Here is a 12,922-nt window from a genome sequence, read left to right on the forward strand (position 1 = left end):
GGTACGTGAATTAGATCGCAATAAAGCTGTTAAAAAGTATATATTCAATGTAAAAAATTGTAAGGAAAAAACCAAGGAAGAAGCTAAAAGGAAAAAACAACCCATCATCAGCACTCTTTATGTTTTAGTATATCTTCTGCTAGTCTATTTTCTAAACGAATACCTTTTGTGTGTGTGTGTGTGTATATATACAAGGAGCCTTGGCGGCGCAGTGGTTAAGTGCTCTGCTGCTAACCAAAAGGTCGGTGGTTCAAAACCACCAGTGGCTCCCTGGGATAAAGATATGGCAGTCTGCTTCTGTAGAGATTTACAGCCTTGGAAACCCTATGGGGTTGCTATGAGTCAGAATCAACTCGACAGCAGTGAGTTTGGTGGGTTGGATGTATACATACTGCTAACCGAGAGTCAGTGGTTCGAACCCACCAGCTACTGAAGGGAGAAAGGTGTGACATTCCGCCTGCTTAAAGATTATAGACTCGGAAACCCTATGGGGCAGTTCTACTCTGTTTTGTAGGGTCACTACGAGTTGGAATCAACGGGAACAGGTAATGGGTATGTATACATGTACACGGGTATGTATACATGTACACGTGCATGTGCATATGTGTGTATCCACCAAAGGATATAATGTGTATAATACTGCTTTGTAATCAGCTTTTAAGTTTCTTAATTCACAAGTGACACCTGCTCATGGTAGATAGAACAGAAAATGCTAAAAAGCAGAAAGAAAACAGAAATCACCCATAATTCCCTCACCCAGAGAAAATCATCACTAACCCCTGTTTAAACACATACACACTTTGTGTAAGAATGGGACGTCAAGCATTACTCTTTACTGGTCCTTCTACAAGGCACGTCTTGCCCAGGTTCCACTCTAGGAGTTTTTAGCCCCCAGGGAACGGGAGAATTGAAGGGCTGAGGTGCCAGGGGTCTCCCTGGCCAGAGAAGGGGGGCCCTGAGGCCAGCAGGCAGGACCTGCCCCCCCCCAGGCCTGGGCCCTGCGCACAGCAGGTGACAATACTTGCTTTCCAAAGGGCTTCGTGGCCTGACCCACCTCCCTGCCGCCCGCAGCCCTGTTCGTCTTCTGCACCAAGAGCCGCCGTGCTGAGCGCTACTGGCAGAAGACGCTGCTGCAGATGGAGGAGATGGAGTCTCAGATTCGCGAGGAGATCCGCAAAGGTAGCAGGCGGGGACCATGGACCTCAGCCTTCCCATCTAACGAATGGGCTGACGGTCTGCTCACAGCTGCCCACCTACCCACCAGGCTTTGCCGAGCTGCAGACAGACATGACGGACCTGACCAAGGAGCTGAATCGCAGCCAGGGCATTCCCTTCTTGGAGTACAAGCATTTCGTGACCCGCACCTTCTTCCCCAAGGTCAGCATGTAGCTACCTTAGAGCTCTTCCACCTCTCCGGGCTGTGCCACCTTTGTGCAGGTGGGAAGATGTGGCGAGCGCAGCATGGGCCCCCTTGAGCAGTGCAAAACCTGCACTTCTGCCCATGGCAGCCCTGGCCACCCACCCTGGCCTGCCAAGGGAGGGGTCCAGTTCCTTGCCCCTTGTCATTCCTCAGTCCCTTGATCCATAAGGGACTGGGCTGCCAGCCCCACTGTCCTCCTGGGTTGCTGGGTCTGCCTCTCCCCTCGCTGGGTGGCTGGGACTCTACTCCCCTCCTCTTGCCCATTGGACTTGCCCCATGACTCCTCTTGCCATCCCAGGGGCTGCTGCCCTGTCCCCATCTTCCTTGACCTGTCCAGGCATTTGTGCCAGTGGCCAGCACCCTCTCTCTTGTCCTGTCCATGCCGTTCCCCACACAGCAGCCAAAGCAAGCCTGTGTCTGACCTTGCCACTTTTCACAAAACTCCCCGGTGGCTCTTCCCGGCCTCAGGATGAAGCCCGTGCTCCCAGTGTGGCCCAGCATGGTGGGGTCCCTGTGAGCCTCTCTGCCTCGGTTTCCCCCATTCCACACTGAGCCTTTTGCTTCCTCTTAAGTCTTGTGCCTTCTTGCATTGCCACACCTTGGCTCATGCAGTTCCTCTGCCTGTGACCCCTTCCCAGAAGTTCTTTGGGGCCCTCACCCCCTTTCCTGGAATCCTACAATCCCCTGAGCTTAGTCTACTGCCTCTTGCTCTAGATGGAATTATTTCTATGTCAGTTTCCCCAGCAGCCCTCGGTGAGTGGGGCTGACTCCCTCCAAGGACCCAGCAGAAGCCCACTGGGCCAGTCCCTTTGTGTTTGTTGAGTGACTCTTGCCTGCCAGAGTGAGGGGTATCTCCACCCCCACTGAGGTGCTGGGGGTCTTGCCTCTACAGTGTTCCTCCCTTTATGAAGAGCGTTATGTACTGCCTTCCCAGACCCTCAACTCCCAGGGCAGCTCCCCGGTGCAAGAGACTCACCCACTGCTTGGAGAGTGGAAGGTGAGTGCCCCCACCACACACACTGTCTCGAATCCACCATGCTCTGGGCCCCACCTTTCAGCCCACCTGATCCACTGATCGCAGGCATGGGGGACTGGGAGACACCCACCATTGTAAGGTAGTGAGCCCTCCATTCCAGGAGCCATTCAAGCAGCCACATAGGGTGTCACAAGTGCTGACCTCCAGGCCATTTAGGGATGAGGGAGGATTGGGCACCCCATCCAACCCACTCTACTTGCTGCTTGGAGAATGGAAGGTAAGAGGGTCCCACTCATTAGGACACTGTGCCACCTCCAGGCATCCTTGCCGTTCCCTGGGCCCCACTTTAACTGAGTCATTTTTTCTAATCATGGGGAGCTGGGAGGCATCTGCCATTGTAAGGTAGTGAGCTCCCCATCCCAGGAGGCATTCAATGAGCCATTCAGGGTATGGTAAGTGCTGACCCCTAAGCCAGGCAGGGGGACGGTCCCCATTGGACACTCCACTCCAACTCTGTCCGCAGATCCCCGAGAGCTGCCGGCCCAACATGGAGGAGGGGATCAGCCTGTTCTCCTCCCTGCTCAACAACAAGCACTTCCTCATTGTCTTTGTCCATGCACTGGAGCAGCAGAAGGACTTTGTAGTGCGTGACAGGTCAGGCTGTGAGAGTGTCTGGGGGGTGGGCAGGGGCCTGTCCAAGGCCCCTCAGCTGGGCTCCCGGGTTTGCCTGGTAGACCACCCCTCTCTGCCAGATCCAAAGCTGGGATGGTTTGTAAATCACTGCGTCCTCTGTGATAACTGGGATGCTCCCAGCATCAGGCCCTGGGTCCTGGAATTCTATGGCTCCTGAGACCCCCAGATCATCTTTTTCTTGTGCCTGGATCCTCAAGATGTGAGCTCATGGCACGGCTGTTGCTGTGACAGTTAGAAAGGTGGCCTGTGGGCCAGGCGCTGTCCGCATGATTACTTAGCGTTTCCTTGCTGCGCGGCCCGGGGAGCAAGGTGGTGCTGAGGTGGCGTGCCCCTGCAGGTGCAACCTGGCTTCCCTGCTGACCGTGGCACTGCACAGCAAGCTTGAGTACTACACGAGCATCATGAAGGAGCTGCTGGTGGACCTCATCGATGCCTCGGCCGCCAAGAACCCCAAGCTTATGCTACGGCGCACCGAGTCCGTGGTTGAGAAGATGCTCACTAACTGGATGTCCATCTGCATGTACAGCTGCCTGCGGGTGAGCCCCCCCACCTGCCTCCGTGCCAGACACCGGAGACCATGCGCAGAGCAGTCACAGCGGCTGCTGCCCACCCCCCCTCCCCAGAACCTTTCCTAGATAGATCAGATTCCATTTTGTTCTCACACCAGCCCACCAGGAGGGATCGTCGTGCCCTTTGGGCAGATGTGGAGAGAGAGGCTCAGATGGGGGCCAGGGCAGGCCTCTAGCTCTGCTTCACTGCCTGGCTCAGGGCCTGAGGCCCATAGGATCCATTATACAGATAGGAAAACTGAGGCTCAGAGAGGACCTGGCTTCCCGCAAGGGCTCAGAGCAAGGTTGGGGCAGAGCAGAGGGAGTGTTAGGGGCCTTGTCCCTGCAGATCATGTATTCAGTCACCAAACCCTGTCTGGTTTGTCTTTGGCCACTGTTCTGGGCTTTGGAGATAAATCAGACCTGGGCTCACCCCTTGAGGCACTTCTAACCTTAAGGGAGATGGATGTGGAAACAGAAATTAAAATACATACAGCAGAGCTCAACCCAGTGAGGCCCTGACCCACAGTAACCCAAGTGACAATCCCAGGGATGAGTACATTTCTAGGGCTCTTGCTCAGTGTGCTTACTCTGGAGGGTTCAAGGTGGCCTCCCGGAGCAGGTGACCTAAGCTGAGACCTGAGGCTTCGAAAGCATGAGCCAGGTGAAGCGTTAGGTAGGGTGGGTGTCTGGGGACTGGTCACAGCATGGGCAAGGCTGGCCTTGGAGAGGGGAACGTTCATGAAAGGACCTGAAGGGGCCCGGTGGAGCTGAAGGGTGGCGTGTGAATCCAGGGAGTCAAAGCCTTCTGTGTTCTGCCAAAAGTGCCCCCATCAGAGATTTTCTGCAGAACAGAACTTGCTCAGCCCTTGGTCCTGTCCCATGACTCATCTGCCCTGCAGTGGTAAAGGCCAGGGGGTCATCCAGGATCATGGGAGGAAGACAAAGGCCTGGCTGGAACCCAGAGCCAGAGCCTCAGCCATCCTGGGCTTGAGTCCTATCTTTGGCACAGACCAGCTGTGTGATGCTGGGTGAGCCATTGCCCTCTCTGGGCCTTGCTCTCTTTCTCCATCACATGTGCCCTCTGGCCCTAGGCCTGGGCAGCCCCATGGTTTCTCCTGGGGCAAGCAGAGGCATGGGGGCAGAACAGAGCCTAGGCCTGGGGAACAGCATGATGGGGAGGGGCTGTTGGGGTACCTCGGCCTCCTACTGGCTGCCTCCTCAGGGATCCTCATGCTGGGACATCTGGGAGGACCAGGCTGAGGGAGGGACCTCAGGGGCACAGACTGGACCCAGCTGCCCGGCCTCCTCTTAGTGTGGCCCCAGGCAGGCCTTCCCTCTCTGAACCTCCAGATAATGGGACATCAATGGGTCCTACCCCCGGACCAGGAGGGTTGGATCGGGAACAAGGGCTGGTATACTGCCTTCCCCATTTTGCCAAATCTGCCTGATACTGTTACATACTTAATGTTTTCTTTAAATCTGCTCGCCGGTTTTACTTAAATATCCACCAAAATGAAACACCTGGTCACTTGCCATAACAATGACCATGAACTCAGTTTAAGGCTACAGATGCCAGCTAAGCCCTTTGCCACCCAAATGCTCTTTATGAAACGGAGAGATTGGCAAGAGCAGGGTGTTTGAGGCCCCGGCCCAGCCTGACACACTCCACAGTAATCAGACTGTAACCTGGGTTGTTTGAGGCCACATCTGTTCTGGTTCCACCTTAACTCACACTGAGGGACACCAATGTAATAGAAAGAGTCACAAGCTTGGGAGTTAGCTAGTCCTAGTTCGAGTCCAGCTGTGTGACCCTTGGCAGGTTGCTTGGCCTCTCTGAGCCTCTGTGTTTCTCTGTCTACACAATAAGGATCACAGCTTGTATTAAGAAGTGTTGTCAAGGATGATTACACGAATGCACCTCCCACAGTGGGTGGTATTTAATAAACATGAGCTTAGAATCCAGGGAGACAACCCTAGAGGGGGTGGCAATGTTGACACCAGGATCCAAAGGAGGACAGGGAATCCAACAGGCAACTATGGAGCTATTGGCCAGAAGAAGGTAGTGGAGGTATTCTGGGTGGCAGCCACAGTACAATCAAAAGCTTGGGGGTTGGAATCAGGGGTGGGCAGGAGGCCGTGAGGGGCTGGGCTGCACATGTCCCTGACAGCCTCATGCCACCCCAGGAAACGGTTGGGGAGCCATTCTTCCTGCTCCTGTGTGCCATCAAGCAGCAGATCAACAAGGGCTCCATCGACGCCATCACGGGCAAGGCCCGCTACACGCTCAACGAGGAGTGGCTACTGCGAGAGAACATTGAGGCCAAGCCCCGGGTGAGGCCCAGTGGACAGGTGGGGGCAGCCAGGCAGGGACCCGGTCCCCGGTATGGCTGGGAGGGTCCGGCAGTGCCTGGATAGAGGGCATGAATCCTGCCTCTACCTCCCTGGGCAGGTCCCGAGCAGGCCTGTGCCTCTGGGTTCGGTGGGGACGGTTCACTGACCCTGTCCTGTCCTGTCCTCTCTCCACAGAACCTGAACGTGTCCTTCCAGGGCTGCGGCATGGACTCGCTGAGCGTGCGGGCCATGGACACTGACACGCTGACGCAGGTGAAGGAGAAGATCCTGGAGGCCTTCTGCAAGAACGTGCCCTATTCCCAGTGGCCACGAGCAGAGGATGTTGACCTCGGTGAGCAGGGGTGGAAGCGGAACCTGTCTTGGTTGAAACACTCCTTTCACTCAGAAAATGTGCATTCATAGTGGCACTGAGGACACAGAGATAACTTGGACGAGGTCCTCATCAATAAGGAGCTCTTATTCTGATGGGAAGACAGATTCCGCACTGTGTGAGGAGCCTGTGACCCCTGGCAGAAAGGGTCCGGGAAAGGCTTCCCAAGGAGGGAGTGGCGCTTGAAGGATGCATAGGGATTATGACTGCAAGGAGCTGAGACCATTCATTCCTGTGATCACAGCCTTTTCTGAGCACTCACTCTGTGCCTAGGAGCCCTGGTGGCACAGTGGTTAAGTCGCTCGGCTGTAACCAGAAGGTTGGTGGTTCGAACCCACCAGCTGCTCCACGGGAGGAAGATGTGGCAGTCTGCTTTCATGAAGATTACAGCTTTGGAAACCCTATGAGGCATTCCTATTCTGTCCTACAGGGTAGCTATGAGTCAGAATCTACTCGATGGCAGTGGGTTTGGTTTTGATTTTACTCTGTACCAGGCCCTGTTTTAGGCACAGGGGCTGTAATGGTGATTAGGCAGGTGGAGCAGTGATTGCCCTCCAGAGCAGGGGATGTCAGACAACTAACTGGGGCTGGGCCATGGGGGGCGGTGGGGGAGGGGAGTGGGAGATGAGATGGGCAGGCGCTCGGTCACCGGAGCCTTGAAGGGCAGAGTTGGACACTTGGGCTCTTCCCTGAGGACAGTGGGTAGACATGGAACCTCATTTCATCAGCGATAATCCTATTAACAACCCCAAAGATGAGGACTTTTCCAGAGCACCTACTCTGTGCCAGCCACATACTGGGCACCTTGGCACCTTCACTTCATGTTCAAGACACGCTTTCCCTAGCTCCTTCTTCTCCTCCCCATTTTACAGATGGGAACTTAGAGGCTCAGAGAGGTGGGCTTGCTCCAGGTTCCACAGAGAGAGCAAGAGGCCTCTTGTTCATTGTCTGGCCCGTGTGGTCCCTGTCCCCTTGGTCTGGGGCTCTGTCCCCCTTGACCTGAGGCCTTTTCCCCTCTGTCTGGATCCCTGCCTCTGGTCCTGACACCCCGGCTCCTTGCCCCACAGAGTGGTTTGCCTCGAGCACGCAGAGCTACGTCCTGCGAGACCTGGACGACACCTCCGTGGTGGAGGATGGACGCAAGAAGCTCAATACACTGGCTCACTACAAGGTAGAGCCCCCACCCCAGCCCCCACCAGCACTCCCTCCCACCCTGACCTCTGACCGCTGACCTTGGCCTCACCCCTCTTCTCAGATCCCTGAAGGTGCCTCCCTGGCCATGAGCCTCACAGACAAGAAGGACAACACCCTGGGTCGAGGTAGTGTGGGTGGGCATAGGGAGGGTGTCTAGGCCAGGTGTGGGGGTCCCTCCACCCTGAGCCTGGCCCCTTCAGAGCAGCCCCAGTGTGAAAACTGAGGCTCCGAGAGGGGAGGGCTAGGCCATGGCTGTAGCCTCCTGGTTGCGGGGGGTGGGGAGGGGTGTGCCATCTGACCCAGTATTGTTTGGGCAGGGCCTGCCGCCAGGCCTTCTCAAGTTGGTTTTCTGTGGGCAGCCAGAGGGAGGCCCCAGGAGGGTGGGATGTAGTTCCAAGAGGGTCTGGGCGGCTGCCAGGCCAGAGGGGAGGCCGGCGTGCCTGCCTCAAACCCTGCACTCCACCCTCAGATGCTCCAGGCCTAGCTGCCTGGCGCCCAGACCTAGGAGCCGGGCTCTTCTGGGTCTCAGAGTCCCCTCCTGAGGTTGGGAGCAGGGTCTTAGGTCTCTCCCAGCAGCCTCTGGGGTTAGCAGGAGCTCTGGGCTGGGTGAGCAGAATGGGTGAGTGGGTGAGGGGAGTCCCTGCCCCACCTGATGGTCTCTCTATGGCTCTGTCTTTCTCTGTTTCTCACCATCTCACTCTCCCTCTGTGTGTGTCTCTTTCATCTGTGTCACCCATCTTGTTCTTTCTTTGTGTTTTTCTGAATCTCTGTCTGTCTCAGTCTCTCAGTGTCTCTGTTTCTCCATCTCTCCCTCTGCATCATGGTCTATTTCTCTGCATTTCTGTTTCTCTCACTTTCTCTCTGATTGTCTCTCTCCCCTCCTCTCCCTTGTTTATTTATTACGTGTGTGTGTTTCCTCTTGCAGTGAAAGACTTGGACACTGAGAAGTATTTCCATTTGGTGAGTGCCTGACCACGGCCCCAGGGAGCCAGCCCCTTGCTGGGTGTGGCCCCCGCCTCCTGCCACCCTGGGCCTCTGGGAAAAGTACTCCCAGGCCTGGAAAGGTTAGGATGGGGAGCAGGGATGGGACCCAGAGTCAGGAGGCACCACACCCTCCTGCACCCCAAAAGGCATGTGCCGAGCCAGGGGCCCACAGGCACAGGACCGGCCCTCCATGGGCCAGCTCAGGACTGACCACTGCCTGGCTCCAGGTGCTGCCCACGGACGAGCTGGCTGAGCCCAAGAAGTCCCACCGGCAGAGCCACCGCAAGAAGGTGCTGCCCGAGATCTACCTGACCCGCCTGCTGTCCACCAAGGTGGGCCCCACCTCAGATCTCGCCCTCCCCTCTAGGCTCGGTGGGAAGGATGGAGGCTGGCACTCCAGCGGGACAGTTGTGTGCACATGCTTACAGGGGGTGCCAGGTCTTCCTGGTACCCCTGTGGGGCCTGATGAACTTCCAGGGCAAGAGGCTGAAGGTTTTGGGTCCTGTATGTGGAGGGCCAAGAGATTTTGACTTGCTCACACTGGTAAAAGATGCATGAAAGACATCTATATTAGCTCTTGTAACAGAGAGGGGGAATTGAGGCCTGGTGGGGTTCAGTGACACCCCCAAGGTCACTCAGCTCAAGGGCAAAGTTGGTGGCACTCCAGAACCTGTGTCTCAGCTCTACCACTTCCCAGCTCTATTCCCCTGTATCTTTTTTAGTCCTTTCAACACCCCTGTAAGGTGGGTTTCACAAACCCATTTCACAGATGAGAAAACTGAGACTCAGATTACGTGACCAGCCCAATGGCACAGAGCTTTCCCATGCACTTTCTGAAGTACCAAGGTCTCCCAGGAGCTGCCGGAGGGGCCCACTCACATGCCACACCCCAGCTCTGGGCTGATGGCCGCTACCCCGCTCTCCTGCAGGGCACGCTGCAGAAGTTTCTGGATGACCTGTTCAAGGCCATTCTGAGCATCCGCGAGGACAAGCCCCCGCTGGCTGTCAAGTACTTCTTTGACTTCCTGGAGGAGCAGGCTGAGAAGAGGGGTATCTCGGACCCAGACACCTTACACATCTGGAAAACCAACAGGTGGTGGGCGGGCAGGGTGAGGGGATAGGCAGGGAAGGCTGTACAGATTTCACTCTATCTGGGGGCAGCTGCAGCACGGGGTTCAGAGCCCAGGCTCTAAGCCCACCTGCCTGGGTTCCATCCCTGATCTGCCACTTTTCCAGCTACGTGACCTTGGGTGCATGACTTAATCCCCTGTGCCTCAATTTCCCCAGCTGTAAAACCAGGGCAATCAGAGTAACCCAGCATAATTGTAAGAATTAATTAGAAGAGCTCCTGGCCTTACCTCATTTTTCCTCTACCCCTCTTGGGAAGGGCACAGTCAGCTCCATTTTACAGATGAGGAGCTGGGCTTATGGAGAACTCCCTGCCCAATCTCATGCAGCCCCTGCGGCAGCAGAGCCAGCCTCAAACCTGACTCCTAACCCACTTCTTAGCCTTTCTTTGAGGCACATCTTAGCCTTTTGGGTTCACAAACCCCACCAAGAAGTTGTGAAAGCCTCTGCCTGACCCACAGGCCCAGAAGTTTCTGTGCAGTTATAGGGGCTTCTTAGAGCTCTTGTGTCCACACACTTTGGGCTGCCAAGTCACTGGGTGGCCCTGGGTGGGTAGAGGGTCACCATCCTTCTCTGTTCTCTGAAGACAAGGCAAAGGACCCAGGCCCCGCCCTCCCTCAGCCCGTCCATGGTACTAATGGTGGACTTCCTGCCGTGCCTGCCTGCCTGCGTGAGAGGGCTGGAGGAGGAGCTGGGGCAGGCGGGTGGGGGTGCTTCTAATGAGAACCAGGACCTTGCCTGAGGCTCCTTCGTGAGAAGTGCAGAGGCTCTGAGGGGGATGGCAGTGCCAGAGGGACTCAGGCCCTCATGCCCCAGCAAAGCCCCTCAGCCTCCTGCCCTGCTCCAAGCAGGAAGCCTGCTCCCAGCCCCTCCTCCACTTGGCTAGCCAGGGATTGTCATCAGCCCTATTTGGAGACAAGCCACTGAGGTTCCAGAGGCGCCATCTTGTGACCAGGCTCCTCCTGCCCTTGAGGGCCTAGCTGCCTCCCTCACTCCAGCCTCCTAGCGACCCCTCCTCCTTGGCCCAGCCTGAGTACCACTCTCACTGCCTCTGTGGCCCCATTCCACAGCCTTCCTCTCCGGTTCTGGGTGAACATCCTAAAAAACCCCCAGTTTGTCTTCGACATTGACAAGACGGACCACATTGATGCCTGCCTCTCAGTCATCGCTCAGGCCTTCATCGATGCCTGCTCCATCTCTGACCTGCAGCTGGGCAAGGTGAGCTGTGCCCGGGGCAGGCAGAACCCTGATGTTGGGGTCAGAGTGGGTGCCAATCAACCTTTCCTGGGCTCTGGGAAAGGGGGTGCATAGGGTCATCCCAGGTGGGGAAAGTCACCCAGAAACTGGCATCTAGAATCAGAAACCAGATCTCTGAAGACCGGCTTCATCTACCTCAGGTGTGCCTGGCACCAGCTCCTGACATAGACCACAGAGCTGGCCAGGGCAACCTGCCTGGTCAGACACGAGCATGGTTTGAGGTTCAGGCCAGGCCACAGGCAACACCCCCTGATGAGGACCCAGCCCTGACCTCTGAGAGGCAGCTGCATGAGGGAAGAGAATCTGGCTGGCCTTAGAGGGTGGGGAGGAGGGAACGGCATTTCCATTCCCTGCAGAGTGAACAGCATGGTGAAGGCAGGGAGCCTTGGAGGAGTGCTGGTTCCTAAGGATCTTACAGGAAATTAAATGAGATTGTATATGTAGATCTGAGAGCAGTAGTAGTCCAGCGGTAGAATCCTAGACTTCCATGAGGGAGACCTGGGTTCAATTCCCAGCCAGTGCACCTCGTGTGTAGCTACCACCCATCTGTCAGTAGAGACTTACGTGTTACTATGATGCTGAACAGGTTTCAGCGGAGCTTCCAGACTAAGACTAGGAAGAAAGGCTTGGTGATCTACTTCCAAAAATCAGCCAGTGAAAACTGTATGGATCATAATGGTTTGACCCACAACCAATCATGGGGATGGTGCAGTGTTTTGTTCCATTGTACATGAGGTCGTCATGAGTTTGGGGCCACCTCAACAGCAGTTCACAACAACGATAATATGTAGACCTGGCACTAAGGGATTTGAGTGGGGGGATGGCACATGGCCCTGCATTTTAGCCCATGGATTTTAGAGTCGGGCTTGCCAGAGACAGAAAATACCACCACTTCTCACTATCACAGGAGGCAGATGCCCATGACAAAGAGCTGGGAGTGTCCTTGGCACGTTTTGCTTTTGAGTATTGGGAACATGTGGAGGGAAGGATTCCACTGAGCCAGCAGTCAGGTTTCCAGAAAGCCTTAGCCACCAAGATCCGTAACCCTGAGCAAGGGTGTAAACCAGGCCGCCTGCACAAGGCCAAGAGCTGGTACAAAACCCATGGACTTTCCTCCAAAGGAGGACATGAACCCAGGCGGGGGGTAGGTGAAAAGAATAGTGGAGGGAGGGCAGTGAGAGTCCCCTGGGACACTCGGGATGAGACTGCTCAAGCCTCAGGACCCCAATAAAGCAATTCCTATATCACTGTAGGCAGGGACTAAGGTTCATCCAGAAAAAGATGAAATCTGTCCATGTTCCGCCAGCCGTATGATTCCCTCACCGCTTTCTGCGTAGGACTCACCGACCAACAAGCTCCTCTACGCCAAGGAGATCCCCGAGTACCGGAAAATCGTGCAGCGCTACTACAAGCAGATCCACGACATGACGCCACTCAGCGAGCAGGAAATGAACGCCCACCTGGCTGAGGAGTCGCGGGTGCACTGCTGGGGCGGGGCCTGGGGGTGGGGGGAGCCGGCACCTGCATACACCTGGGGTCGATGCTGAACAGGAGCTGGGGGCTCGAGGGCATTTCAGGGGCAGCAGTGTGTGCCATCTTGCTCCCATGCAACCTCGTGGAGGAGGTTTCCCCCAGAGATGAGAGGGCGGGCTCAGGAAAGCGCTCCCGGAGTGAGGAGGAGATTTGAATTCAGGGTCCCAGAGTCCCTTTATCTGCACTACTGGTGGGGCCTGTCTACTGAGCTAGAATGTGAAGGGCTCATGAGAAGCAGAGGGTTTATCTGGTAACCACCAGCTGGTCTTGGCCGGGTCTGGGTCCTATTTTGACAGTTGGGTTAACCAGCTCCCTTCCCCCTCCTGCCTACTCCTTGCTCTTAGAAATACCAGAATGAGTTCAACACCAACGTGGCCATGGCAGAGATTTATAAATACGCCAAGAGGTACCGCCCACAGGTGAGTGCCCACCAGGTGAGGAACTGGCCCTCTGGGCCATGACTG

At 55.9% G+C, this 12,922-nt stretch overlaps 1 protein-coding gene across 1 annotated transcript in view; it reads left to right on the top strand.

The window, feature by feature from the left end:
- The window catches only part of PLXND1 (plexin D1), a 63,873-nt gene that overhangs the window by 49,537 nt on the left and 1,414 nt on the right, over positions 1-12,922 (top strand). The window contains exons 21-35 of the mRNA XM_064274851.1: positions 1,072-1,179; positions 1,265-1,377; positions 2,313-2,417; positions 2,920-3,050; positions 3,427-3,625; positions 5,825-5,971; positions 6,167-6,323; positions 7,430-7,533; positions 7,618-7,681; positions 8,482-8,516; positions 8,768-8,872; positions 9,470-9,633; positions 10,739-10,886; positions 12,263-12,403; positions 12,803-12,877. Coding sequence (XP_064130921.1) covers positions 1,072-1,179; positions 1,265-1,377; positions 2,313-2,417; positions 2,920-3,050; positions 3,427-3,625; positions 5,825-5,971; positions 6,167-6,323; positions 7,430-7,533; positions 7,618-7,681; positions 8,482-8,516; positions 8,768-8,872; positions 9,470-9,633; positions 10,739-10,886; positions 12,263-12,403; positions 12,803-12,877 — 1,796 coding nt within the window. The remainder of the gene's footprint in view (positions 1-1,071; positions 1,180-1,264; positions 1,378-2,312; positions 2,418-2,919; positions 3,051-3,426; positions 3,626-5,824; positions 5,972-6,166; positions 6,324-7,429; positions 7,534-7,617; positions 7,682-8,481; positions 8,517-8,767; positions 8,873-9,469; positions 9,634-10,738; positions 10,887-12,262; positions 12,404-12,802; positions 12,878-12,922) is intronic.

The sequence above is a fragment of the Loxodonta africana genome, chromosome 22 (genome assembly GCF_030014295.1).
Source record: "Loxodonta africana isolate mLoxAfr1 chromosome 22, mLoxAfr1.hap2, whole genome shotgun sequence".
In the NCBI taxonomy this organism is placed as follows: domain Eukaryota; kingdom Metazoa; phylum Chordata; class Mammalia; order Proboscidea; family Elephantidae; genus Loxodonta; species Loxodonta africana.